Raw genomic sequence first — 21,823 nt, 5'->3', positions numbered from 1 at the left:
ATAAAACAAACAAACAAAAAATACATTACACCACAATCAAAACTGTTAGCAATTATGCTAAAACTTGCAGAAAATGTACAAAAGAATAGTGGAACAGTAATAGCAATTGGGGGGGTAGGAGACCTAAAGAAAATAATTTTATACTCTAGTCACAACTAAAGCTGCACTCAAAGTTCAGATTGTGGTTTGGGATTATTACGCACCAGGGTGACAAATTAGACTGCAGAAAATGTGAGTGATCTAAACAAAAAAATAACACACTTGCATACTGTTATGTAACAGCAACCAAAAGGAGGGATGTACTGCAGCTTCAAACCAGCATTCTCTAAATGCAGCTCTGGATGTGACTGGAGTAGAAGAAATAATGGAAAAGTTATAGTTTAAGTGAAGGTTTGCTTTGGACGTTTTATCCATCCCCACCTCTGGATGTTAAGAGTACTTTACATGCACTTCCTCGTCCCCCTGCGTCCAGAGATGGGTCCGGTCTGTACACCGCTCACATTTTAGTCCTCATAACCTGCGACGCTCAGTGGCGGGTTGGAATATGTATATTTTTGTAATATTTGCTATATTTTCATAGCGCTGTAACCAAATGAAGCAATTCTGTAGATAGAGGGGACCGAGCACTATTATCACTAGAGGTATTTAAGTTATGGATGTTGTGCTCTTGTATATATTTATATGTCTTTTATATGAGTAGAATATTGCATATTGGCTTAAAGGCACAGTGTGGAGATTATAGCGTGGCGGGGCGGCACACGCATCATGTCTCTTCAACACTTTTGATTAAACTGGTCAACACAACCCATCCTCCGACACATTCACAAGTATTGAAGGGAACAGAATATTCCACTTAAATTATTTTTTTACTATTTTCATTTTTTTCCCCCATATATAGAGAGAGATTTGTTTATTTTCTGCAACCTATCAAATCAGTATTACTGTATAGAAAGGAAAAAAAAAAGAGAAAAAAAACACCAAGGTTACTTACCGGTAGCCGGTTTTTCCGGAGCCCATGACAGCACACCTGAGAGAGGGATCCGCCCAGTCAGGACAGGAAACCTACTGAAATAAAAGGGCGGTACCTCTCCCTCGCTTCAGTTGGTTTTCCAGAGCATGAGAGGCCCTTTTGGTTAGTACATGGTAATCCATCACCACATTATAAATATAACAAAATACACCCAGCTAAAAAGTGCGCACCAAAGGGTGAAAAAGAAGGGAGGGAATATACAGGTGCTGTCATGGGCTCCGGAAAAACCGGCTACCGGTAAGTAACCTTGGTGTTTTCCCGTCTCCCATGACAGCACACCTGAGAGATTTTTGGAGAAAGAACACCTTAGGGAGGGACCACCGCTTGCAGCACCCTTCTACCAAAGGTAAGGTCAGACGAGGAGGATAGATCTAGCCGGTAGTGTCTAAAGAAGGTAGACGGAGAGGACCAGGTAGCGGCTTTACAAATTTGATCTATCGATACCTCTGCTTTTTCAGCCCAGGAAGTAGACACGGCCCTGGTGGAGTGAGCCTTGATGCCATCAGGGATCGGGGCGCCACAGGAAGCATAGGATAAGGAAATAGCCTCCCTAATCCACCTGGCAATAGTACACTTGGATACCCCATATCCTTTCCTACTACCCTGGAAGGCTATGAAAAGGGATTGATCTTTTCTCCACTGATTTGTCAAGGATATGTACTGCACAATAGCCCTCCTCACATCCAGTGTATGAAATTTTGCCTCCCCTGGGTTCCTAGGATTATTACAAAAGGAGGGCAACACAATCTCTTGACTTCTATGAAATTTAAGTACGACCTTTGGAAGGTATGCCGGATCTGGTCTGAGTACTACCCTGTCATCAAAAATTTGCGTGTAAGGAGGGGAGACGGACAGGGCCTGTAAATCACTCACCCTACGGGCTGATGTTAACGCAACCAGGAGTACCGTTTTAAGAGTGAGTATCTTTAATGATGATTCCTGCAGGGGTTCAAATGGACTATTGGTTAGAGCATTTAATACCAGATTTAAATCCCACGGGGGAAGTCTCTGAATTTTTATCGGTCTAGACCTACTACAGGATTTAATAAAGCGGGACACCCATCTATTGGAGGCAAGATTGCAATTGTATAAGGCACCTAATGCCGACACCTGGACCTTGAGTGTATTGGTTGCCAACCCCAGTTGTAAACCCGCTTGTAAAAATTCTAAGATGGTACCCACAGGAGCCTTGTCCCCCAAAGGTTGCCCCGAAAAATCCAGAAACTTTTTCCACGTTCTACCGTAAATTCTAGATGTTACTGGTTTTCTACTTTTTAATAAGGTGGAAACTAACCCTGGCGAAAACCCCCGCCTACTCAGTAATGCCCTCTCAAATTCCAGGCTGCAAGATGGAAGCCCTTCACCTGAGAGTGGCATATTGGGCCCTGGGTTAGAAGGTCCGGAATCTCTGGTAGGATCCACGGATCGGTTATAGACATTTGTCTCAGGAGGGAGAACCAAGGTCTTTTCGGCCAAAATGGAGCAATCAATATTACTCTCGCTTGCTCCATCCTGATTTTCCTCACTACTGCTGGTATCATTGCTATTGGTGGAAACACATACGCGAGACTGAAATCCCATTGAATCTGCAGGGCATCTACTGCGAAGGGATTCTCCCTCGGGTCTAGTGAACAGAACCTGTCTACCTTCCTGTTGATTAGGGTGGCAAACAAATCTATCACAGGTAAGCCCCAGGCCTGCACTATCTCTTGAAAGACCCGGGGATTTAAAGACCACTCCCCCTGCCTCAGTGTCTTGCGACTTAGGTAGTCTGCTCTCGAATTCTCGATTCCCCTTATGTGAAGAGCAGAGAGGGATAGCAGGTGGTGCTCTGCTATTTGTAGGAGGACAGACGCTGACTTCATTAGGGAAGGGGATCTCGTCCCCCCTTGGTGGTTGATATATGCCACCACTGCGCGATTGTCCGACATGACCCTGGTATGGTGGCCCTGAATGATGGGAAGGAAGTGTTTCACAGCTCTTTCTACGGCCCCTAATTCCCTTAAATTTGACGCCTGTTGAGACTCTAGATGGGACCAAGATCCCTGAACTGAAAGAGTCCCTAAATGAGCTCCCCATCCTGTACCGCTTGCGTCTGTGGTGATGACCTGTTCTATCGGAGTTACCCACTGGACCCCAGATGTTAAATGATTTCTTATGGTCCACCATTTTAGGGAATCCGTTACCCCCAATGAAAGACACAGTTTGCCCTCTAAACGCCCTTTTAACAGTTTTTGCGCCGACAGGACCTCCCACTGTAATAATCTTAGATGGAATTGAGCCCATCTTACTGCGGGTATACAGGACGTCAGAGAGCCCAGCAAGGACATTGCTTTTCTCAAAGTCATTACAGGGTGTTGAATTGCTGATTCCACCAGATTTTGGATTTTGACCAACTTGTTTTCTGGTAGAAGACAAAGCTGACGCTCGGAGTCCAGAACCAGGCCTAAAAAGGACTGAACCGGCTCCGGCGTCAACCTTGATTTGGCAAGATTTATTTTCCACCCCAGCAATTCTAGTGTCGTCGTAACCTCTTCTATTTGTGACCGGCAGTGCGCCGCTGAGTTCCCTATTATCAGGAAGTCGTCCAGATATGGAACAATTACCACGTCCCGTGAGCGGAGGAAGGACATGACCTCTGACATCAGCTTGGTAAAAATTCTTGGCGCTATTGACAGGCCGAACGGGAGGGCAGCGTACTGATAGTGCCTGAGACAACCTTGGACATAAACCGCTACCCTTAGGAATTTTTGAAAATCTTGATGAATTGGGACGTGATAATAGGCGTCTTTTAAATCGATAGCTGCCATGAAGCACTGTGGGAACAGGAGTTTTATCGCTGTATTTATAGACTCCATTTTGAAGGAACAGTTTTTTACCGATTGATTGAGGTTTTTTAGATTGACGATAGTTCTTAAAGACCCGTCTGGTTTTTTTATCAAAAAAAGAGGGGAATAAAAACCTTTTCCCTGTTCCTCCCGCGGGACTTCTACCAGAACACGTTTTGAAACCAGCTCTAGTACCTCTGTTTCCAAGGCTAGCTGCTCTTCCGGGGTTTTTCTTTGGGGTGTTGAAATAAAAGTCCGTCGCGGTGGATAAACAAAATCTATTTTTAGGCCGTCTTTGACCACCATCAGAGCCCAATGAGAGGGGGAGATGTTTACCCATGCTGGGAAAAAGGATGAAAGCCTCCCCCCTACTGGCCTGGCGTCATTGGGAGGGCTTTTTAGTTGAAGTTGAGGGACCTTTAAACATATATCCAGATCCCCTTTTGTCTCTGGAGTCCCAGCCCCTTCTGTCTCCCGGGGGGCGGCCCCTACTAAATTTGCCCCTCCGAAAATAAGGCCTTCTAAAGTCCACTGGAAAGCGAGGAAAACCTTTTTTCCTGTCACCGGCTTTTTCCAGAATGTCCTCCAACTTTTTACCGAAGAGGAAATGGCCATCACATGGTATAGAACAGAGTCTATTTTTTGAGGGCAGGTCTCCCGGGCACCCCTTTAACCAGAGAGCACGCCTAGCTGCATTGGATAAACCTGCAGCTCTGGCCGCCAGCCTTACGGAATCTGCTGATGAATCTGCTATAAAGGCGGCTGCCCCTTTAGCCATAGTCACATTAGATAAAATTTCGTCTCTTGGGGCTTTAGATGTCAACTGCTCCTCTATTTGCTGTAACCAGACAATAAGGGAACGAGACACACAGGTTCCTGCAATTGCCGGTTTCAGTGCGCCTGCGGTTGCTTCCCAGGTGTGTCTTAAGAAACCGTCCGCCTTTTTTATCTAAGGGGTCCCTTAATACCCCAGAGTCCTCTAAAGGAAGGGATAGTTTTTTAGAGGATTTTGCTACTGCGCCATCTATCTTAGGTACTTTATCCCAAGTCTCTGAATCTTTTTCCTCAAAGGGGTAACGTCTTTTAGAAGCCGAGGGCAGATTACCCGATTTTTCCGGCTTTTTCCATTCCTTTTCAATAAGGGCTTTTATTTTGGAGTTAACGGGAAACGTACGTTTTCTTTTTTCCTCCAACCCTCCGAACATAATGTCCTCCAGGGATTTGGTTGTTTTCTCGTCTTTTAGGCCCATAGAAGTTCTAACGGCTTTAACCAGTTTGTCCATGTTCTCGGTGAGAAAGCATGGACGCCCCCCAATATCACTGTCTGAGGAAGAGCCAGGGGACTTAGAGGCGGAGGAGCAGGGAGACAACGGATCCTCCTGATATTCCTCTTCAGAATGAGAAACCTCCGACGCGGAAACCGGTTCTGGGTCTCTACTACCCTTTTTCTTAAGGGCCGCTTTAACAGAGCCTTCTACTTCAGCTCTAATAATTGCCCTAAGACTAGAGGCAAAGTCAGGGGTTTCTTCCTGGATGGTTTTTTGAATACAATCTATGCAAAGACTTTTTTGCCACTGGACTGCCAACGGAGCTCTACAGAGGGCACATTCCTTATTCCTGGTCTTGGAGCTAGCCTTCCTCGGCGCCGGAATCTGAGGCGGACTAGGAGCACGTTGGACGATTCTCCTGGGGGTAGAATCCTGAGACGACCGACCAGGGCGTTTGCCACTCCTTGCACTCGAGCGGCTATCTTTTTTGGTACGCTGGTGAGCAGGCGTATCACTTGAAAGGGGCTCACGCTGCTGCTGCTGCTGCTGCAAAGGCTGCTGCTGCTGCTGGAGTTCCATACGATCCTCCATGTCTGGATAGCTGCATGGAAATGAGCGTTGTTCCAGCGTTATTTCTCCCTTAATAAAGGGTACTCGTGCTCCCACCTCTTCCGGTGACAGTTGCGCTCTTTTTCCTCCCCCTGGATACCGCCGGGTAGCCTGTGGCGTTACCGGCGTTCTTTGCATGGGCGCCGCCATCTTGGATCCGGCGCGCCGGTCTGACGTCACGCGGGCACGCCCACTCCCAGCGTACCTTGCGCGAAACGTCAGCCGCGCACCCGGAAGTGGCCCAGCTGAGGGGGAGAGAGCGGCGTGGTGGACAGAGACCGGCCCCAGGAGTCCGGACTGTGCCGGACCGACGCCCGCACGTGCGCAAGAGCCCTATGGGATCTGCGAACGGCGCTACCGCTTCCTGAAGGCCGACATACAGGCGCCCTGCCTGTGCTTCCAGTGCCGGGACAGGAGCGGGTAAGAAGATCTTCTATTAATAAAATCGAACCGCCGTTCTTCAGCACAAGGGGTTCCCATCAGGACAGGAAACCCAACTGAAGCGAGGGAGAGGTACCGCCCTTTTATTTCAGTAGGTTTCCTGTCCTGACTGGGCGGATCCCTCTCTCAGGTGTGCTGTCATGGGAGACGGGAAAAAAGCGTTACGTATAATGCTCTGCAAATGCGATCGACTCATTGGTTGCAGTGGATTCCACTATCTAGATTTTTTTTATTTATTTTTACGACACGGTACATCATTTCACTTTATTTTTCTTTTAGTGGATCATAACGTGTTTAAAAAGAGACAGAGAGCGGCCGATCATAACGCAAAAAAATAGACATATGTAAAAGCGCTTATTTAATATATTTGAAACCATTTGTATATTAACAGAATTTTTTTATTTTAAATTTTCATTTAGTTTTCGTTTTATGGTAAGTTTGTGCCCCCTCTGTACTAACAGTATATTTCCCCCCTCCATATAGGACTCATGTAATTGTAGGGATGGCTGGACCAGAAGTACATTACATATAGGGACTCAAGTGTAGATTCCTTGGTTAAAAATATAGTCGCATTGAGCCGACCTTGGATTTTACAAACTTATAAAGTTTCTTCTAAGTCGGGTCCATTGCAATGCTAAACGCAAAAGGGAGTAAAAATAAAAACCCACTAACCCATAGGACGCAATTAGGGGGGTGGGTTTTTTTTTAGCAACTCTATGGGCTTGTATTTAAAAAGATTATTAGTAGTGGACAAACCCTTTATAAATAGTGAACAGAACGTTCTACTCCCAGAATTAAAATACAATCCTGATAGCGCTCAGTTAGTAGCCACGAGTGTCTAGTGTCAGGCACCCACTATAGATTTCCCTGCAGCGCCTCCACAGGCTATGCCAAGTATTACACCATTCCACTTTACATCAACAGCTTGTCTGGCTACTACAGGTCCAAGAGAGACCCTGGACAGAGGACCTGGGCTTCAGGTGTACAAAAATGGATTTTCAGAACCATTTCACACCTTTCTTCTAATTGTGCACCAATGAGATGAAAACATTACTGAAATGTGGCACGGGGGGACATGTACGTCACCCAAACACACTTATTTAGCGCACACACTTACTTGAGGCAGTGGTTTAACACAAGTAGACTTAAAACTGAGGTAGGCCTCAAGGATCAAATGTTTCCCATAGCAACCAATCAGAGCTCAGCTTTCATTTCTAAAACAGCTGTGGAAAGATGACAGCTTGTCTGCGATTGGTTGCTATGGGAAACGAGGCCTACACTGAAGATGGCAGTCCTGTTCATTTTTCCCTTCCTTGCCAATGGCCATTTTGTCAGATCTGCAGATGTGAATAGCACAGGTGCACCATACCTGCCGCTCGGGCACTCAAGCCGACAGATACCAGTAGACGTGATAAAAAGGGCCCCCCCTACAATGCAGGAGTGAGCGAAGCTGGACTACACCTTTAATGCCGAACTATGCAGGAAGAACGGTCCTGGGAGGAAAGGTTCTGTACAGGACATTAAAGGGGTTGTCCGGCCATGGGGTACAGGTCCGGAGAGTCACTATGCGACTGCAGACTTGTGTCAGGATTCTCTGGGACGGGACACGTGAACACAAGTATGCAATCTTAACACATGCTGACTAGAAGTGTGTGGGCTCGCTTAATGCAGGTTTATGGAGCAAGACCAGACAAGTCGGGATGTGGCCAAAAGTATGCAAATCGCAGAGGTACAGTCACATGACCACCCACTGACTGCACCAGAGATTCCTCAATGCACAGTGTGCGCGTGCGTCACAGAATGGCTGCAGACTTGTGCCCCAAGGCTGGACAATCCTTTCAAATAAAGTCTGCGACACCTTTATGTAGACAAATTTACTGCTGGATGTAAAATTCCTAGGAAAAAAAAAAAAAAAATATATATATATATATATATATATACACACACACACATATATACATATATATATATATATATATATACACATATACATATACACATATACATATACACATATACATATATACACACACACACAAAAAAAAAAAAAAACACTTTAGTAGTCTCCATCCTGCAACTGACAACAAATCCCAGCAAGCCCAGAATTGTACTTTTATCTTAGCTGTAGAGCCCATCCCATTAAAAACACCATACAGCACTCTCCATCTGAATGGAAAGCCATTACGTTTACAACCACAATTTTCCTATGTTCTAGGTAATAAATGTCCGCTCATGACAAAAGTCGCCGATCCGGCGGCCGCAGAGAGCCGTTCTATGTACAACATTGCACTTACCCCTTCCCGAGCCCAAGCGGAGCTTGTATGCTTTTGCTTTTAAATTGTATGGTCAGAATTGTAAAAGATTATTTATTGCCCAGGGAACAAGATTCCTTTTAGAATTGGTATTATTAACCCTTATTACGGCACAGCGGAGGCTGCCATATTGGATATTACAGCTGGTGACAGTCTCCTAGGGAAGCAATAGGCGATCGGTAAGCCTTTATTGCCATGGAGGAATCTTGTTCTCAGGGGCGACATCTTCACTATTGCCTTAATGTTTTGTAAAATGCGCTACAATGCAACTTGTTGGACAAAGTCATTAATAAAGATGGCGGCTGCAAGACGATGGTGCGTGCTGGTGTTCTGTATGAAAGGACAACATGGTAACAAATAATCACAGGAGACGACGTAGGCGGCTGCATGTCACATGCAATTTACAGCCACGTACAAGGGAGGAAACATACAAATGTGGCAATATCCTTATAGGAGGTAATAATTTATCCGCACTATGCAGATTGCTGGTTGTTAAACAGTAAATTTGTCCCATCAAATAAAAAAATGTTTTAATTAAGTTTTTATTTGTAATTGTGCAGAAAAACAAAAAAAATCCTGAAAAGCAAACCCTCGCCCCGTATGTTCACCTTACTGACGCAGTTCCTGCAATTCATTACCAGTCACTTGGTACTGATCACATTTCGGAGGGGATATGAGGAGGGTGGTGGTGGAGGGAAGTGAAGTCTTTAATAAATTATTATTTCAATAGTGAAAATAATTTAAAGTCTCTTAAAATGTCCGATTCTGGAGGCCGCAGAGCAGAAGAATCTAGTGTTTGGTGTAGTAGTCTGTGCTTTTTTAGGCAGGGACCCATCCTGCCCCTTCTGACCTTCAGGCCTATATATGTATGACGTACCATTCATCTAGTCCAGACTCCCAAGATTTTATGAAAATTCTGTGAAGTCGTCCACAGCCGATATGAGCCGAGTTCGCTGTCCAGTTTCAAAAGAGCCATTTGCAGACGGGGGGTTTGGCGGGTGAGGTCTGGTGAGGGTATTCATGGGGTAAGGCATGTTTGCAGTAATTTCTAACAACTCCTCGTGAATCTAGAAGAAACAACAAATAGCAACTGAAAACTCACACAAAAAATAAATAAATAAATAAATGTATTCCTTCCCCCATCCCCCTGGCTCATGCTTATCGGATGATTTGTGGGGGTCCGATACTTCACACCCTGACATGACTGCACGATGCTGATGGATTTGTCATGGCAGCTGGATGCCTGCTAAGGGGCTCCATATCTACCATCTTCAGCCTTAGAATAAAGTCATTTTCTCTAAATACTCAAATGAAAAATGGCAGCTTTCAGAAGTGATGAATACTACAGTTCTGCAGGCCACCACTAGAGGGAGCTTACCGCAGATTGCAGTAAGTACTGCAGTATGTATGCTGTTGTAGAGCTCCCTCTAGTGGTGGTTGCAGGCAGTTAGATTTTTATCTTGTAGATCTATGGCTGTGTAATGGGAAGAAAGTTCCGACGCCCTATAATGATTTATTAGGCTGAAGATTAAGAGTTGAAGTCCAACAAGCCGCCGCAAAGGCACTTTACCTTTGGTCTCATTTTCTTAATATGCCTCAATCTCGCAATCCACTTAGATGGGTATATGTCAGTGGGATTTGATCTGCTGTGATGAACCTGTGAAGCCATCTAAAGACCAAAAGAGAACACATCACACATTAAATGACAAAAATTTTTTTTTAAAAAAATATATATATTTTTAACTATTTTTTATTAACCACCCCCCCACCCCCCCCCAAAAGAAAAAAAAACTATTGGGCTCACGTTTGAATGCAGCGCCATCTGTCGGGCCAGGAACGGAAGGTTTTTATCAGACACAATCTTGGCCACAGATATGTCGACAAGTCCTTCCATATCTACACAAGAAAGAGGAAATATTCGGAATCACAAATTATCGATCTGCTCCAAAGCCCCCTAGTGGTGGAGGTGATTAACTACAAAAAAACATTTATGCAAAACATGCTGCTCATTTATGCGATTCTCCCACCATACGTATTCATGGCATATTGCTTAGATATTATTGGGTGGTCTTATATCTGGGACCCTCACCCATGTCTGGAATTTGTAACCGTGCCATTGACTTGCAGTTCTGATCATGGCCCTGGTTCACAAGAGTCAATGTTCATAATTAAAATGGGAAAACCCTTAACAATAAAATCGTGAAGCAGGAAAGCGTCACCTTTCCGACACTGTAACGTCACCAAGTTGCTGTCACAATCCAAGGGCTGAATGTTCACGTCCACAAAGTTGAACTGACCCTACAGAGAAGGGATGAGATTAACGTTCCTGTCTGAAACGGTGAAGAGCAGCGAGTGGAAGGCAATGAGCGGCGTACCTTCAGAGTCCCCAGCTTATAGAACTCTCCAGAGTCGTTATACACTATATTCACAAAGTTGTTGCCCACGTGTCTTTTCTTGTTGCAGCGGTACGGGTCGATCTCGTTATTTGGCATAAAAGTAGTGATCTGGAATATGACTGAGACACAAGGGCAACGTTAAAGGGGAAATCACAAGACGACATTTCCTTCATCACTGCAGGTCCTGCTCACAAGACCGGCTGTAGAATGTGGCAGCGGCCTCTACAGGTGACGTGTAGTATTACATGCCGGATAGGTGGTGAATCTTTGGAACATATGAATGTTGAGAGCGGTGAACAACGCGACTCGGTGAGCGAGTAATGCAATAAGCCCCGACATAGGATGCCAGCTGTTGTCAGGACCCGTCCCTTTACCTTGCATGATGTCATCATGCCAGCAGTAAGTGAACTGCCCGTCATCGCCACCTTGCCCGTCCAATCCTCCCAGAAATATCTTGTCCGGCTGCGTGTCCTTCAACTCGATCAACTTTCCCAGACCGGTCAGGAACTGCGTGTACCTATATGATCCATGTTCATTCGATAGGATCGCCCGCTCATTTCCAATCTTTGATATGAAAGATACAAAGAAGCCTTAGAAGTGTACTAATAAATTTCAGTACCAATATTATTGGAATATCTCTTTAAAAAGGATAAGTGATGGGGTCTGCCCACCAGAATGGGAACTTCTGTCTAATGACCAGTGCTGAGGCATCTGCACCACAGCTAATCATTTCCAATGGAGCTGGCAGAGATAGCCGAGGTGATAACTGGTTTCTACTGTACCACCCCTTTAAGGACGGGTGCCTAACAAGTCCATTTATCATCATTCCCGCCACTGATCTTGATGTTAGAGCCAATCACCATACCTGCCCTTCTCCAACATACAGGACCCCTATCTTGTGTGTGTCGTAGCTCGGGATCCCGTCTAGAAGCTTCATGGTTCTTTCAAATGTCTAGAAGTTAAAGGGAAAGGTTTGCATTAAAGGGATTGTCCGGTCAAATGTTAGTGGGGGTCAGATATCCAGGTTACACACACACACACACACACACACACACACACACACACACACACACACACACACACACCTGCTGCAGATCCTCTATCCAAAGGATGGGTCATCAGTATCATTTACCCAAAGAACCCCTTTAAGAAAAAAGGGATAAAGCAGATCTATGCGAATTACCTGAGTATTTGGGACCAGGATGGGCTTGTTAGACTCATCCCCGAAGAAAGGAGAGTGGTACAGCTGTAGAAATACAAAGCTGGGGGAAAAAAAAAAATATATGGTCAGATGGATAGGAGGGTCATATCCAGTATTGCAGCTCCGCTCCATTGTAGTCACCAAGGCGGAGCTGCATTACTGCACACAACCTGTGGACAGAGGTGGCGCTGTATTACAGATTCTGCAAAATCCCTTTAATTTACCCAGATTTAAACTTTCAGCCATCAGACATTCCTGAAAATACCTTTTCATGCAATATGCGGAGATCGGAGTTACACCAAGACTCTCAAATTCTCAAGAGGTCCGAGAGCAGGACCCCAACCCACCAGACACTACTGCCGAGTTGTCCAAGTAAACACTATTTGTAAAGAGTTATACTGTCCCTCCACTATTCCTCCTGGAAAGATCAATGACAAATCATTACCTGGGGTCTATTCCGGGCACCTTCTCCGCTTTAGTGGTCTTGGTGCTGTTCTTAAAAGCATCAATGTTAATCCTCCTGCCGCGTCTTGAAGGTTCAGAGTCAGAGATGGTGTGCCCCCTTGGGCGGTACCCACATGGTGACTGCGGAGACTGTTGTGACAATCCAGGCTCCAGTCTAGCACCCGCTTCAGGTTTTGGGGTCACGGGAGCAGAACTTGCCTCTTCCAGTTCGCTGGGGGCAGGTTCCGGGCTTTGGGGTTTTGGTTCTAGCGCAGGAGGTTGGACGGAGTCTTTAAGGTCCTGCTCCCTGGGCTGCTCCTGCAAGGTCTGAAGCTCAGGGGACGAGCTGGACTTGCTTAGTGTTTGTGAGGGTTGGAACGGAAGTTCACGTGTAGACCCTTCTATAGGAATCCCCCCGAGCTCCAACTCTGTCTGCTGGGATGTAGACTCCTCCTGACTGGAGGTGGAGGACGACTGTAGAAAAGACGTGAAGCAGATAGCAAGAATAAGATGCGGTATTATAGCAGTTATATTCCTCTACATAGGGGCAGTATTATAGTAGTTATATTCTTGTACATAGGAGCAGTATTATACTAGTTATATTCTTGTACATAGGAGCAGTATTATAGTAGTTATATTCTTGTACATAGGAGCAGTATTATAGTAGTTATAGTCTTGTACATAGGAGCAGTATTATAGTAGTTATATTCTTGTACATAGGAGCAGTATTATAGTAGCTGTATTCTTGTACATAGGAGCAGTATTATAGTAGTTATATTCTTGTACTTAGGAGCAGTATTATAGTAGTTATATTCTTGTACATAGGGGCAGTATTATAGTAGTTATATTCCTGTACATAGGGGCAGTATTATAGTAGTTATATTCTTGTACTTAGGAGCAGTATTATAGTAGTTATATTCTTGTACATAGGGGCAGTATTATATTAGTTATATTCTTGTACATAGGGGGCAGTATTATAGTAGTTATATCCTTGTACATAGGAGCAGTATTATAGTAGTTATATTCTTGTACATAGGGGCAGTATTATAGTAGTTCTATTCCTGTACATAGGAGCAGTATTATAGTAGTTATATTCTTGTACATAGGGGCAGTATTATAGTAGTTATATTCTTGTACATAGGAGCAGTATTATAGTAGTTATATTCTTGTACATAGGGGCAGTATTATAGTAGTTATATTCTTGTACATAGGAGCAGTATTATAGTAGTTATATTCTTGTACATAGGAGCAGTATTATAGTAGTTATATTCTTGTACATAGGGGCAGTATTATAGTAGTTATATTCTTGTACATAGGGGACAGTATTATAGTAGTTATATTCTTGTATATAGGAGCAGTATTATAGTAGTTATAGTCACTGACGGCTCTCACCCGGCTGATCCCCTCAGTTTTCTTGTCGGTCTTGTCTTCACTGGGGGGGTCCTCACTATTCACAGCTTCAAACTCGTCCAGTTCTTGTGAGCCACTTGGAGACGTCACATCTCCTTCCTCCAGTTGGGATCCCTCTTCTGGAACAACTGATGACTCTACAAGCACATAATGGTGCAACCAGCAGTTGGTATTAGATTGATGGCACAAATAACCACTTCGCTTTACAGCCCAGGACGCCAGTTTTGATCCTGTGCCTCTTATAGCGATTACAGAACTTTAACTCCACAGATTCTGGAATTTGTAATTTTTCAGCAGCTGGAGAGTCACAAGGTGGATGCCACAAATATAAGTGGGAGAGGTTCGCACACTACAGAAGAACATGGCTTCAAAATGTGCCACATTTGCTGCAGATGGGGTTGGGGCCCTCAGGTGTCAGATGCCTCTCTGTAGTCTTAGGGTACCGTCTCACTATACGATTTACCAACGATCACGACCTGCGATACGACCTGGCCGTGATCATTGGTAAGTCGTTGTGTGGTCGCTGGGGAGCTGTCACACAGACCGCTCTCCAGCGACCAACGATGCCGAGGTTCGCTGGTAACCAGGGTAAACATCGGGTTACTAAGCGCAGGGCCGCGCTTAGTAACCCGATGTTTACCCTGGTTACCAGCGTAAAAGTAAAAAAAAACAAACAAACAGTACATACTCACCATCTGATGTCCGTCAGGTCCCTTGCCGTCTGCTTCCTGCTCTGACTGAGTGCAGCCGTACAGTGAGAGCAGAGCGCAGCAGTGACGTCACCGCTGTGATCTGCTCTCACTTTCCGGCCGGCGCTCACAGTCAGAGCGGGAAGCAGACGGCAAGGGACCTGACGGACATCAGATGGTGAGTATGTACTGTTTGTTTTTGTTTTTTTACTTTTACGCTGGTAACCAGGGTAAACATCGGGTTACTAAGCGCGGCCCTGCGCTTAGTAACCCGATGTTTACCCTGGTTACAAGGGAACGCATCGCTGGATCGCTGTCACACACAACGATCCAGCGATGACAGCGGGAGATCCAGCGACGAAAGAAAGTTTAAAACGATCTGCTACGACGTACGATTCTCAGCAGGGTCCCTGATCGCAGTAGCGTGTCAGACACTGCGAGATCGTAACGATATCGCTAGAACGTCACGAATCGTACCGTCGTAGCGATAAAAATGCCACTGTGTGACGGTACCCTTACACACGGGGAAGAGCCTGGTCGGCTTTTTCCAGGGTCAACAGTTTTGTATATCACTTTCCTTGACTTTAATAGGAGCCGTCAGGACTCCAGATGACGCTGTCACATTACACAATCCCGTTTTTATAAATCTCACAAAAGGGACAATTAACATTAAAACAAAGCACAAATTATCACAGCAGACTATTAACCCAAACCCTGTTTGTCATGTCTGTAAAACCTTCAAGCAAATCTGTCACCAGATTTTACAGCACAAACTGCATACATTATTAGCTAGATCTTAGACCTGATGAGGAGGGTGTACTTACAATGCAGATCTGGGAATGGTTTGCCCAATCCTTTCTGAAACTTTGTCCTCCCATCTACTCCGACTGCTCCTCAGTGCCCCTCCTCCCTGCTGCTGAATCTCTGCCCATCTACCCCGACTGCTCCTCAGTGTCCCTCCTCCCTGCTGCTGAATCTCTGCCCATCTACCCCGACTGCTCCTCAGTGTCCCTCCTCCCTGCTGCTGAATCTCTGCCCATCTACCCCGACTGCTCCTCAGTGTCCCTCCTCCCTGCTGCTGAATCTCTGCCCATCTACCCCGACTGCTCCTCAGTGTCCCTCCTCCCTGCTGCTGAATCTCTGCCCATCTACCCTGACTGCTCCTCAGTGTCCCTCCTCCCTGCTGCTGAATCTCTGCCCATCTACCCCGACTGCTCCTCAGTGTCCCTCCTCCCTGCTGCTGAATCTCTGCCCATCTACCCCGACTGCTCCTCAGTGTCCCTCCTCCCTGCTGCTGAATCTCTGCCCATCTACCCCGACTGCTCCTCAGTGTCCCTCCTCCCTGCTGCTGAATCTCTGCCCATCTACCCCGACTGCTCCTCAGTGTCCCTCCTCCCTGCTGCTGAATCTCTGCCCATCTACCCCGACTGCTCCTCAGTATCCCTCCTCCCTGCTGCTCAATCTCTGCCCATCTACCCTGACTGCTCCTCAGTGTCCCTCCTCCCTGCTGCTGAATCTCTGCCCATCTACGCTGACTGCTCCTCAGTGTCCCTCCTCCCTGTTGGATCTCCGCCCATCTACCCCGACTGCTCCTCAGTGTCCCTCCTCCCTGCTGAATCTCTGCCCATCTACCCTGACTGCTCCTCAGTGTCCCTCCTCCCTGCTGCTGGATCTCCACCCATCTACCCTGACAGCTCCTCAGTGTCCCTCCTCCCTGCTGGATCTCTGCCCATCTACCCTGACAGATTTCAGCAGGTAGGAGATACACTGAGAAGCACATACAAGCTGCAGCTGTCAGACGAGATGAGAGGACAGGCAATACACTTGGGGCTCAGAAGCTCGTACAACTCATTCTAACTTGTGTTTACTGTGAAAAGCCAACAGCCTTGTAAAGGTAAAAGATCTATTTAATTATTAAAGCTGTTTATATTTCCTTAATCTGATGACATCCATGTTATAATGAATTTTCACCCACAAATACCAATTCTGGTGCTTTTAAATTTATATAAGTGCATAACTATGCTGATTCATTTTGTATATTTTTATTGGGGCCGAAACTTTCCTTCCCCTGTCGTCCATAATACACATCTCCAAATTTATTTATACAGACAGTTAAAGTGTTATATTCAGTGGCTATGTAATAAGTGTATGAATACTCTTAAAATGATACATTTCTGTCTGCTTACAGCCACCACTAGGGGGAGCTCACTGCACACCAAGTGTACACAGGCCAACATCGCGTATGTAGGGAGCTCCCTCTAGTGGCAATTTTATGACTTCACTTTATACATAGAATTTGGAACTGTGAATCAGAGAAGTTGGGACTCCAACCACTACAAAGATTAACTTCAGTCTATCAGCACAGAATTGTAGACCTAAGCATGATGGCGGCTTTGCAACGTCACGCTCTTTAGTCATGAGGTCACTCTGAACCCATGTGAGAACTGATGGACGTTAGTGGTCACTAAACGCTGCCATATGGTTTATCTGAAGGCATAACGCTGGCAACATGCAGTCTCAGGAGGGTCTACCAAAGTTTCAGCATTCTGTAAATCTGCCTAGGGTGCCGTACAGTAGGGGGGAGCTGCCAGATCGCGTGCAGAACAAGCAGCCCAACGTGCCCTCTACCCCTTATTAGCTATAAGCACACAGGTTAATACGCAGGCACACGGCAAACAGGTCAGACACCGTCCCTGTATATATATACCTGCCCAGGATATGCTCCTAAGCAGCTTGCCTTGACCACTGGACTGGGAGGCGGGAGAGATAGAAGCCACTGCAATGGGAGAGGAAAAGCAGGTTGCAAGGTGTTGCCATGATGGAGCAGTTATGCTGGAGCAAGGAGCCTGTTCACATCACGCTTGGATACGTTTGACTGTCTGAACTGGTCCAAAATTGGATTCATCCCCATTCACTACTGTCTCCAAAACATGATGTAAACAGGCCCTTAAAGGGGAACTGTAACCAGATCAATAGTGGCCAGTTTCTGCTTCTATTTTATTCCAGTTGCTCCCCTGAGTAATTTCCTTTTTGTCTTTGTAAAATCCGCCATATGCTTCCAGAGAAGTGGGCCTTTTTATACACAGTGCCAATTTGAATGGTCTTTACACAGTGGGTGTGTCACAGGATCCTCGGGGGTGGGTCTCTTTGCTTAATTATTGTGAGTCATTCCCCCTGAGGAACCAAATGAAAAAAGGTCACTATCTCTGGAACCGTAAGGAGAAGGAGAAGAAAACTCTGGGGAACAGGAATAAAATAAATGCAGAGAGTTTCCACTTTTGACCTGGTGACAAATTCTCTTAAATCTGGAAAGCCTCTTACATTTACATAATGCTTATTCACTGTATGTCAGTTCTGCCATGCTCTGCCAGCAGTGATCTAGAGAAAGTATATTAGAAAGTTGCAGAACTTCTACAATAAATACGCTTTATTTCGCCATGCGGCTGCAATACCAGGCTCTGCCTCTGAACAATAGTGGTGCCATCTCTGGAAGTAAACTAGAGGCTTCATCAAGGCAACACAAATCAGGAAAGGGAGAGGGGAAAAAAAAAAAAAATAATGAAACTGCTCTGGGAAAACTCTGATCTGGTTTGTCACACCAAATGATAGTAAGTGTTCACCTGGAAGCCGATATTACCTAGGAGCAGTTCATGGAATTACAAAAAGATAGAAAGACCCTTCACCCACCAAATGTGTATGTGGAAAGTCAAGGCTGTAGTGGATAGAAAGTGGTCATGCTTTACCAGGAAAGCCCCCCAAAAAGGGCTGCTGAGGTCAGAGGACTACCCGAACCCATAGTGAGAGGAGGAAGTGTAAACTTACCATGGACAGAGCCACCGGAGATTTAAAGGGAATGTGTCAGAGCATGGCAGGTTTACATTAAGTTTATTAAATTCTCTCGTTTTGTGAATGTTAGACCTGTAACCACTATCCATTATAAAAATTTATTTATATTTTTAAATAAAAGAAAAAAACAAAAAAGATCACAGCTCACTTCCTCCTCCTGTACAATGACTGATAACACCTCTATTTACAGTAGATAACACAGGATCCACCATTCACAATAGGTGAGGTCACAGCTCACCTCCTCCTCCTGTACAATGACTGATAACACAGGATCCACCATTTACAATAGGTGATATCACAGCTCTCGGCCCCCTATGCAATGAATTACAACACCTATACATACAGTAGATAACACAGGATCCACCATTCACAGTAGGTGATGTCAGCTCACCTCCTCCTCCTGTATAATAACAGATAACACCTCTATATACAGTAGATAAGAGGATCCACCATTCACAATAGATGATGTCACAGCTCACCTCCTCCTTCCTGCACTGTTTACCCTGCTGAATGTAACCATATGAAATCTTGCAATACAGCTCAGTAAGGTCTCAGTCTATTTCTGATTACACTTTCCCTTTAAAGGGAGGATCTTCCAGTGCCCACCGACCTGTGTTGGATCTCTGGAGGCGGGTGGGCTTGCTTGCCGCGGTGCTCAGGCTGGAGGCGGGCATGGAGAGGGACTTGTACAGCGCGGTCTCTCGATGTTCCTTGAACCTCTCGGCTGCCATCAGGGCATTGGACAGTTCTTGTAGCGGCATATTGTTAATGTCTGACGAGAAGGGGCTCAGGGGGTTCTCCAGACTCATGAGCCAGCTGGTATTACCTGGGGAAAGAGCACAGATGGAAGCTTCATCCTGACATCTGCAGCTGGCGGAGGGGGTGGGGTTTGGGTTAGAGGGGTGGAACTTGGGTTAGAGGGCGTGGCCTGGAGCTCCTGGGCTCCCACTGCAGACAGGAGCCGAACAGAAATTAAGAGGTATAGAAAACCTGTCTTTGTGCGTACTTCATGGACATGAACGAATTTATGTCAGGTTCCTGCAAGGCTTCACTTACCTGTAGGTCTTCGCACAAGTATCTCAGCCCAGCCCTGTGTCAGCACCGGGACAAAGTCCGCCAATGTAGGCTTCTCCCTCTTCATCTGGACCCGGCGGGGAGACTTGTCTGCTCTGACTCCAGAAGACAAGGAGCCACCTTCAGAACCAGCGCGTAGCCCATGACCACCTGGAAAACCATCAGTGAACTAGCGGAGCAACGAGACCAACCAAAGGGTCTCCAGGCCACCGACTGTATACCACAGAGCTGGCAGAACTACAACACTCAGCATTCAATGACAGATTATGGGTTGTAGTTGTGTGACTGCTGCAGACCACAGTCTCCGGTTATGCGGGTACAGTAGCATGGCACAGCAGAGATGCATGCAAATATCTTGGGCACATGGCACTATAGTGGCCATGCTACGAAAACATCTGTTTATGACTAACATTCGATCGTTACAGAAATGTATTAAATATGAAAAATGTGATAACGATGTAGGAAAGTAATAAATCGCAGGAGGACTTGTGGCCAGCAGTGGCGTATGGGGGGGGGGGATATGGCACTCAGGTATAACGCGAGAAAATAATTGCAATCCACAGTAAAATATAGGAAGTTTCCGTCTATTCCAGACCTTCTTCAGACAGATGGCCCATAGGCTGTGTAACACCCGCCGTGGGACTACACTGCCTCCGCACCTTACACAAGTTACAGCATCTTTACGTCACACACTATGAGCAATGTGTTTGCCTGAAGGTCTACAATAGACGATACGTCATATTACTGTGGATGGCAATTAACTTTCTCACACTATACATAGTGGGGGAAGAGACCCTACTAGTGATGCTCAGGTAATGGTATTCTGGGGGAGACCCTACTAGTGATGCTCAGGTAATGGTATTACTCTGGGGAAGAGACCCTACTAGTGATGCTCAGAGACCCTACTAGTGATGCTCAGGTAATGGTATTACTCTGGGGAAGAGACCCTACTAGTGATGCTCCGGTTATGGCATTATTCTGGGGAAGAGACCCTACTAGTGATGCTCCGGTTATGGCATTAGTCTGGGGAAGAGACCCTACTAGTGATGCTCCGGTTATGGCATTATTCTGGGGAAGAGACCCTACTAGTGATGCATAGGTTATGGTATTATTCTGGGGAAGAGACCCTACTAGTGATGCTCAGGTTATGGCATCCTGGGGAAGAGACCCTACTAGTGATGCTCAGGTTATGCCATTAGTCTGGGGCATAGACCCTACTAATGATGCGCAGGTTAAGGCATTATTAATTCTGGAGAAGAGACCCCACTAGTGATGCTCCGGTTATGGCATTATTATGGGGCAGAGACCCTATTAGTGATGCTCAGGTTATGACATTATTATGGGGAAGAGACCCTACTAGTGATGCTCAGGTTATGGTATTTTGAGGAAGAGACCCTACTAGTGATTCTCAGGTTATGGCATTATTCTGGGGAAGAGACCCTACTAGTGATGCTCAGGTTATGGTATTTTGAGGAAGAGACCCTACTAGTGATTCTCAGGTTATGGCATTATTCTGGGGAAGAGACCCTACTAGTGATGCTCAGGTTATGGTATTTTGAGGAAGAGACCCTACTAGTGATTCTCAGGTTATGGCATTATTCTGGGGAAGAGACCCTACTAGTGATGCTCAGGTTATGGCATTATTCTGGGGAAGAGACCCTACTAGTGATGCTCAGGTTATGGTATTTTGAGGAAGAGACCCTACTAGTGATGCTCAGGTTATGGCATTATTAATTCTGGGGAAGAGACCCTACTAGTGATGCTCAGGTTATGGCATTATTCTGGGGAAGAGACCCCACTAGTGATGCTCAGGTTACGGCATTATTATGGGGCAGAGACCCTGCTAGTGATGCTCAGGTTATGACATTATTATGGGGCAGAGACCCTACTAGTGATGCTCAGATTATGGTATTATTCTGGGGAAGAGACCCTACTAGTGATGCTCAGGTTATGACATTATTATGGGGCAGAGACCCTACTAGTGATGCACCATTAATTCTGTGGCTTGTCAATCACTGTAAAGTAGAGACAGTAGATTTTGGTGGAATCTGTGCCATGGATCCTGATGTATGCAGCACAGAAGATTCCCCGAAATCCTAGAAAGTGAGAGGAATTCTCCCTCAATGATGTGAGCTCACCAGACATGGAGCGGACTCGGTGGCGCTGCAGACCAGACTTTCTCACTTGCACCTCGATCTTAGGGAGCTCCGTTTGCATAGATGTGCTTCGAGACAGAAAACAGTCATTAGGTTCCCCGAAACGATTGTGAACCCCA

General features: G+C 45.8%; 1 protein-coding gene across 9 annotated transcripts in view; it reads right to left on the bottom strand.

The window, feature by feature from the left end:
- Positions 1 to 9,012: 9,012 nt before the first annotated feature.
- Positions 9,013 to 21,823, bottom strand: part of TSC2 (TSC complex subunit 2) — a 36,752-nt gene continuing 23,941 nt past the window's right edge. For 5 of the 9 annotated variants that reach the window (XM_077274456.1, XM_077274452.1, XM_077274457.1 and 2 more), the window contains 13 exons: positions 21,687 to 21,772; positions 19,531 to 19,698; positions 19,085 to 19,300; positions 13,922 to 14,076; positions 12,531 to 13,003; positions 12,068 to 12,146; positions 11,750 to 11,836; positions 11,259 to 11,448; positions 10,864 to 11,003; positions 10,708 to 10,786; positions 10,293 to 10,384; positions 10,059 to 10,157; positions 9,013 to 9,555 (listed from right to left, as the gene is read on the bottom strand). In XM_077274456.1, the coding sequence (XP_077130571.1) occupies positions 9,394 to 9,555; positions 10,059 to 10,157; positions 10,293 to 10,384; positions 10,708 to 10,786; positions 10,864 to 11,003; positions 11,259 to 11,448; positions 11,750 to 11,836; positions 12,068 to 12,146; positions 12,531 to 13,003; positions 13,922 to 14,076; positions 19,085 to 19,300; positions 19,531 to 19,698; positions 21,687 to 21,772 (2,026 nt within the window). In that variant the 3' untranslated portion in view covers positions 9,013 to 9,393. Of the gene's footprint in view, positions 9,556 to 10,058; positions 10,158 to 10,292; positions 10,385 to 10,707; positions 10,787 to 10,863; positions 11,004 to 11,258; positions 11,449 to 11,749; positions 11,837 to 12,067; positions 12,147 to 12,530; positions 13,004 to 13,921; positions 14,077 to 17,335; positions 17,405 to 19,084; positions 19,301 to 19,530; positions 19,699 to 21,686; positions 21,773 to 21,823 lie in introns of all 9 variants that reach the window. The other 4 variants (XM_077274453.1, XM_077274460.1, XM_077274455.1 and 1 more) reach the window with 1 other exon arrangement.

The sequence above is a fragment of the Ranitomeya variabilis genome, chromosome 7 (genome assembly GCF_051348905.1).
Source record: "Ranitomeya variabilis isolate aRanVar5 chromosome 7, aRanVar5.hap1, whole genome shotgun sequence".
NCBI lineage: Eukaryota > Metazoa > Chordata > Amphibia > Anura > Dendrobatidae > Ranitomeya > Ranitomeya variabilis.
The sequence above is the reverse complement of the archived record's forward strand: the minus strand, read 5'-3'. Positions and strand labels throughout refer to the sequence as shown.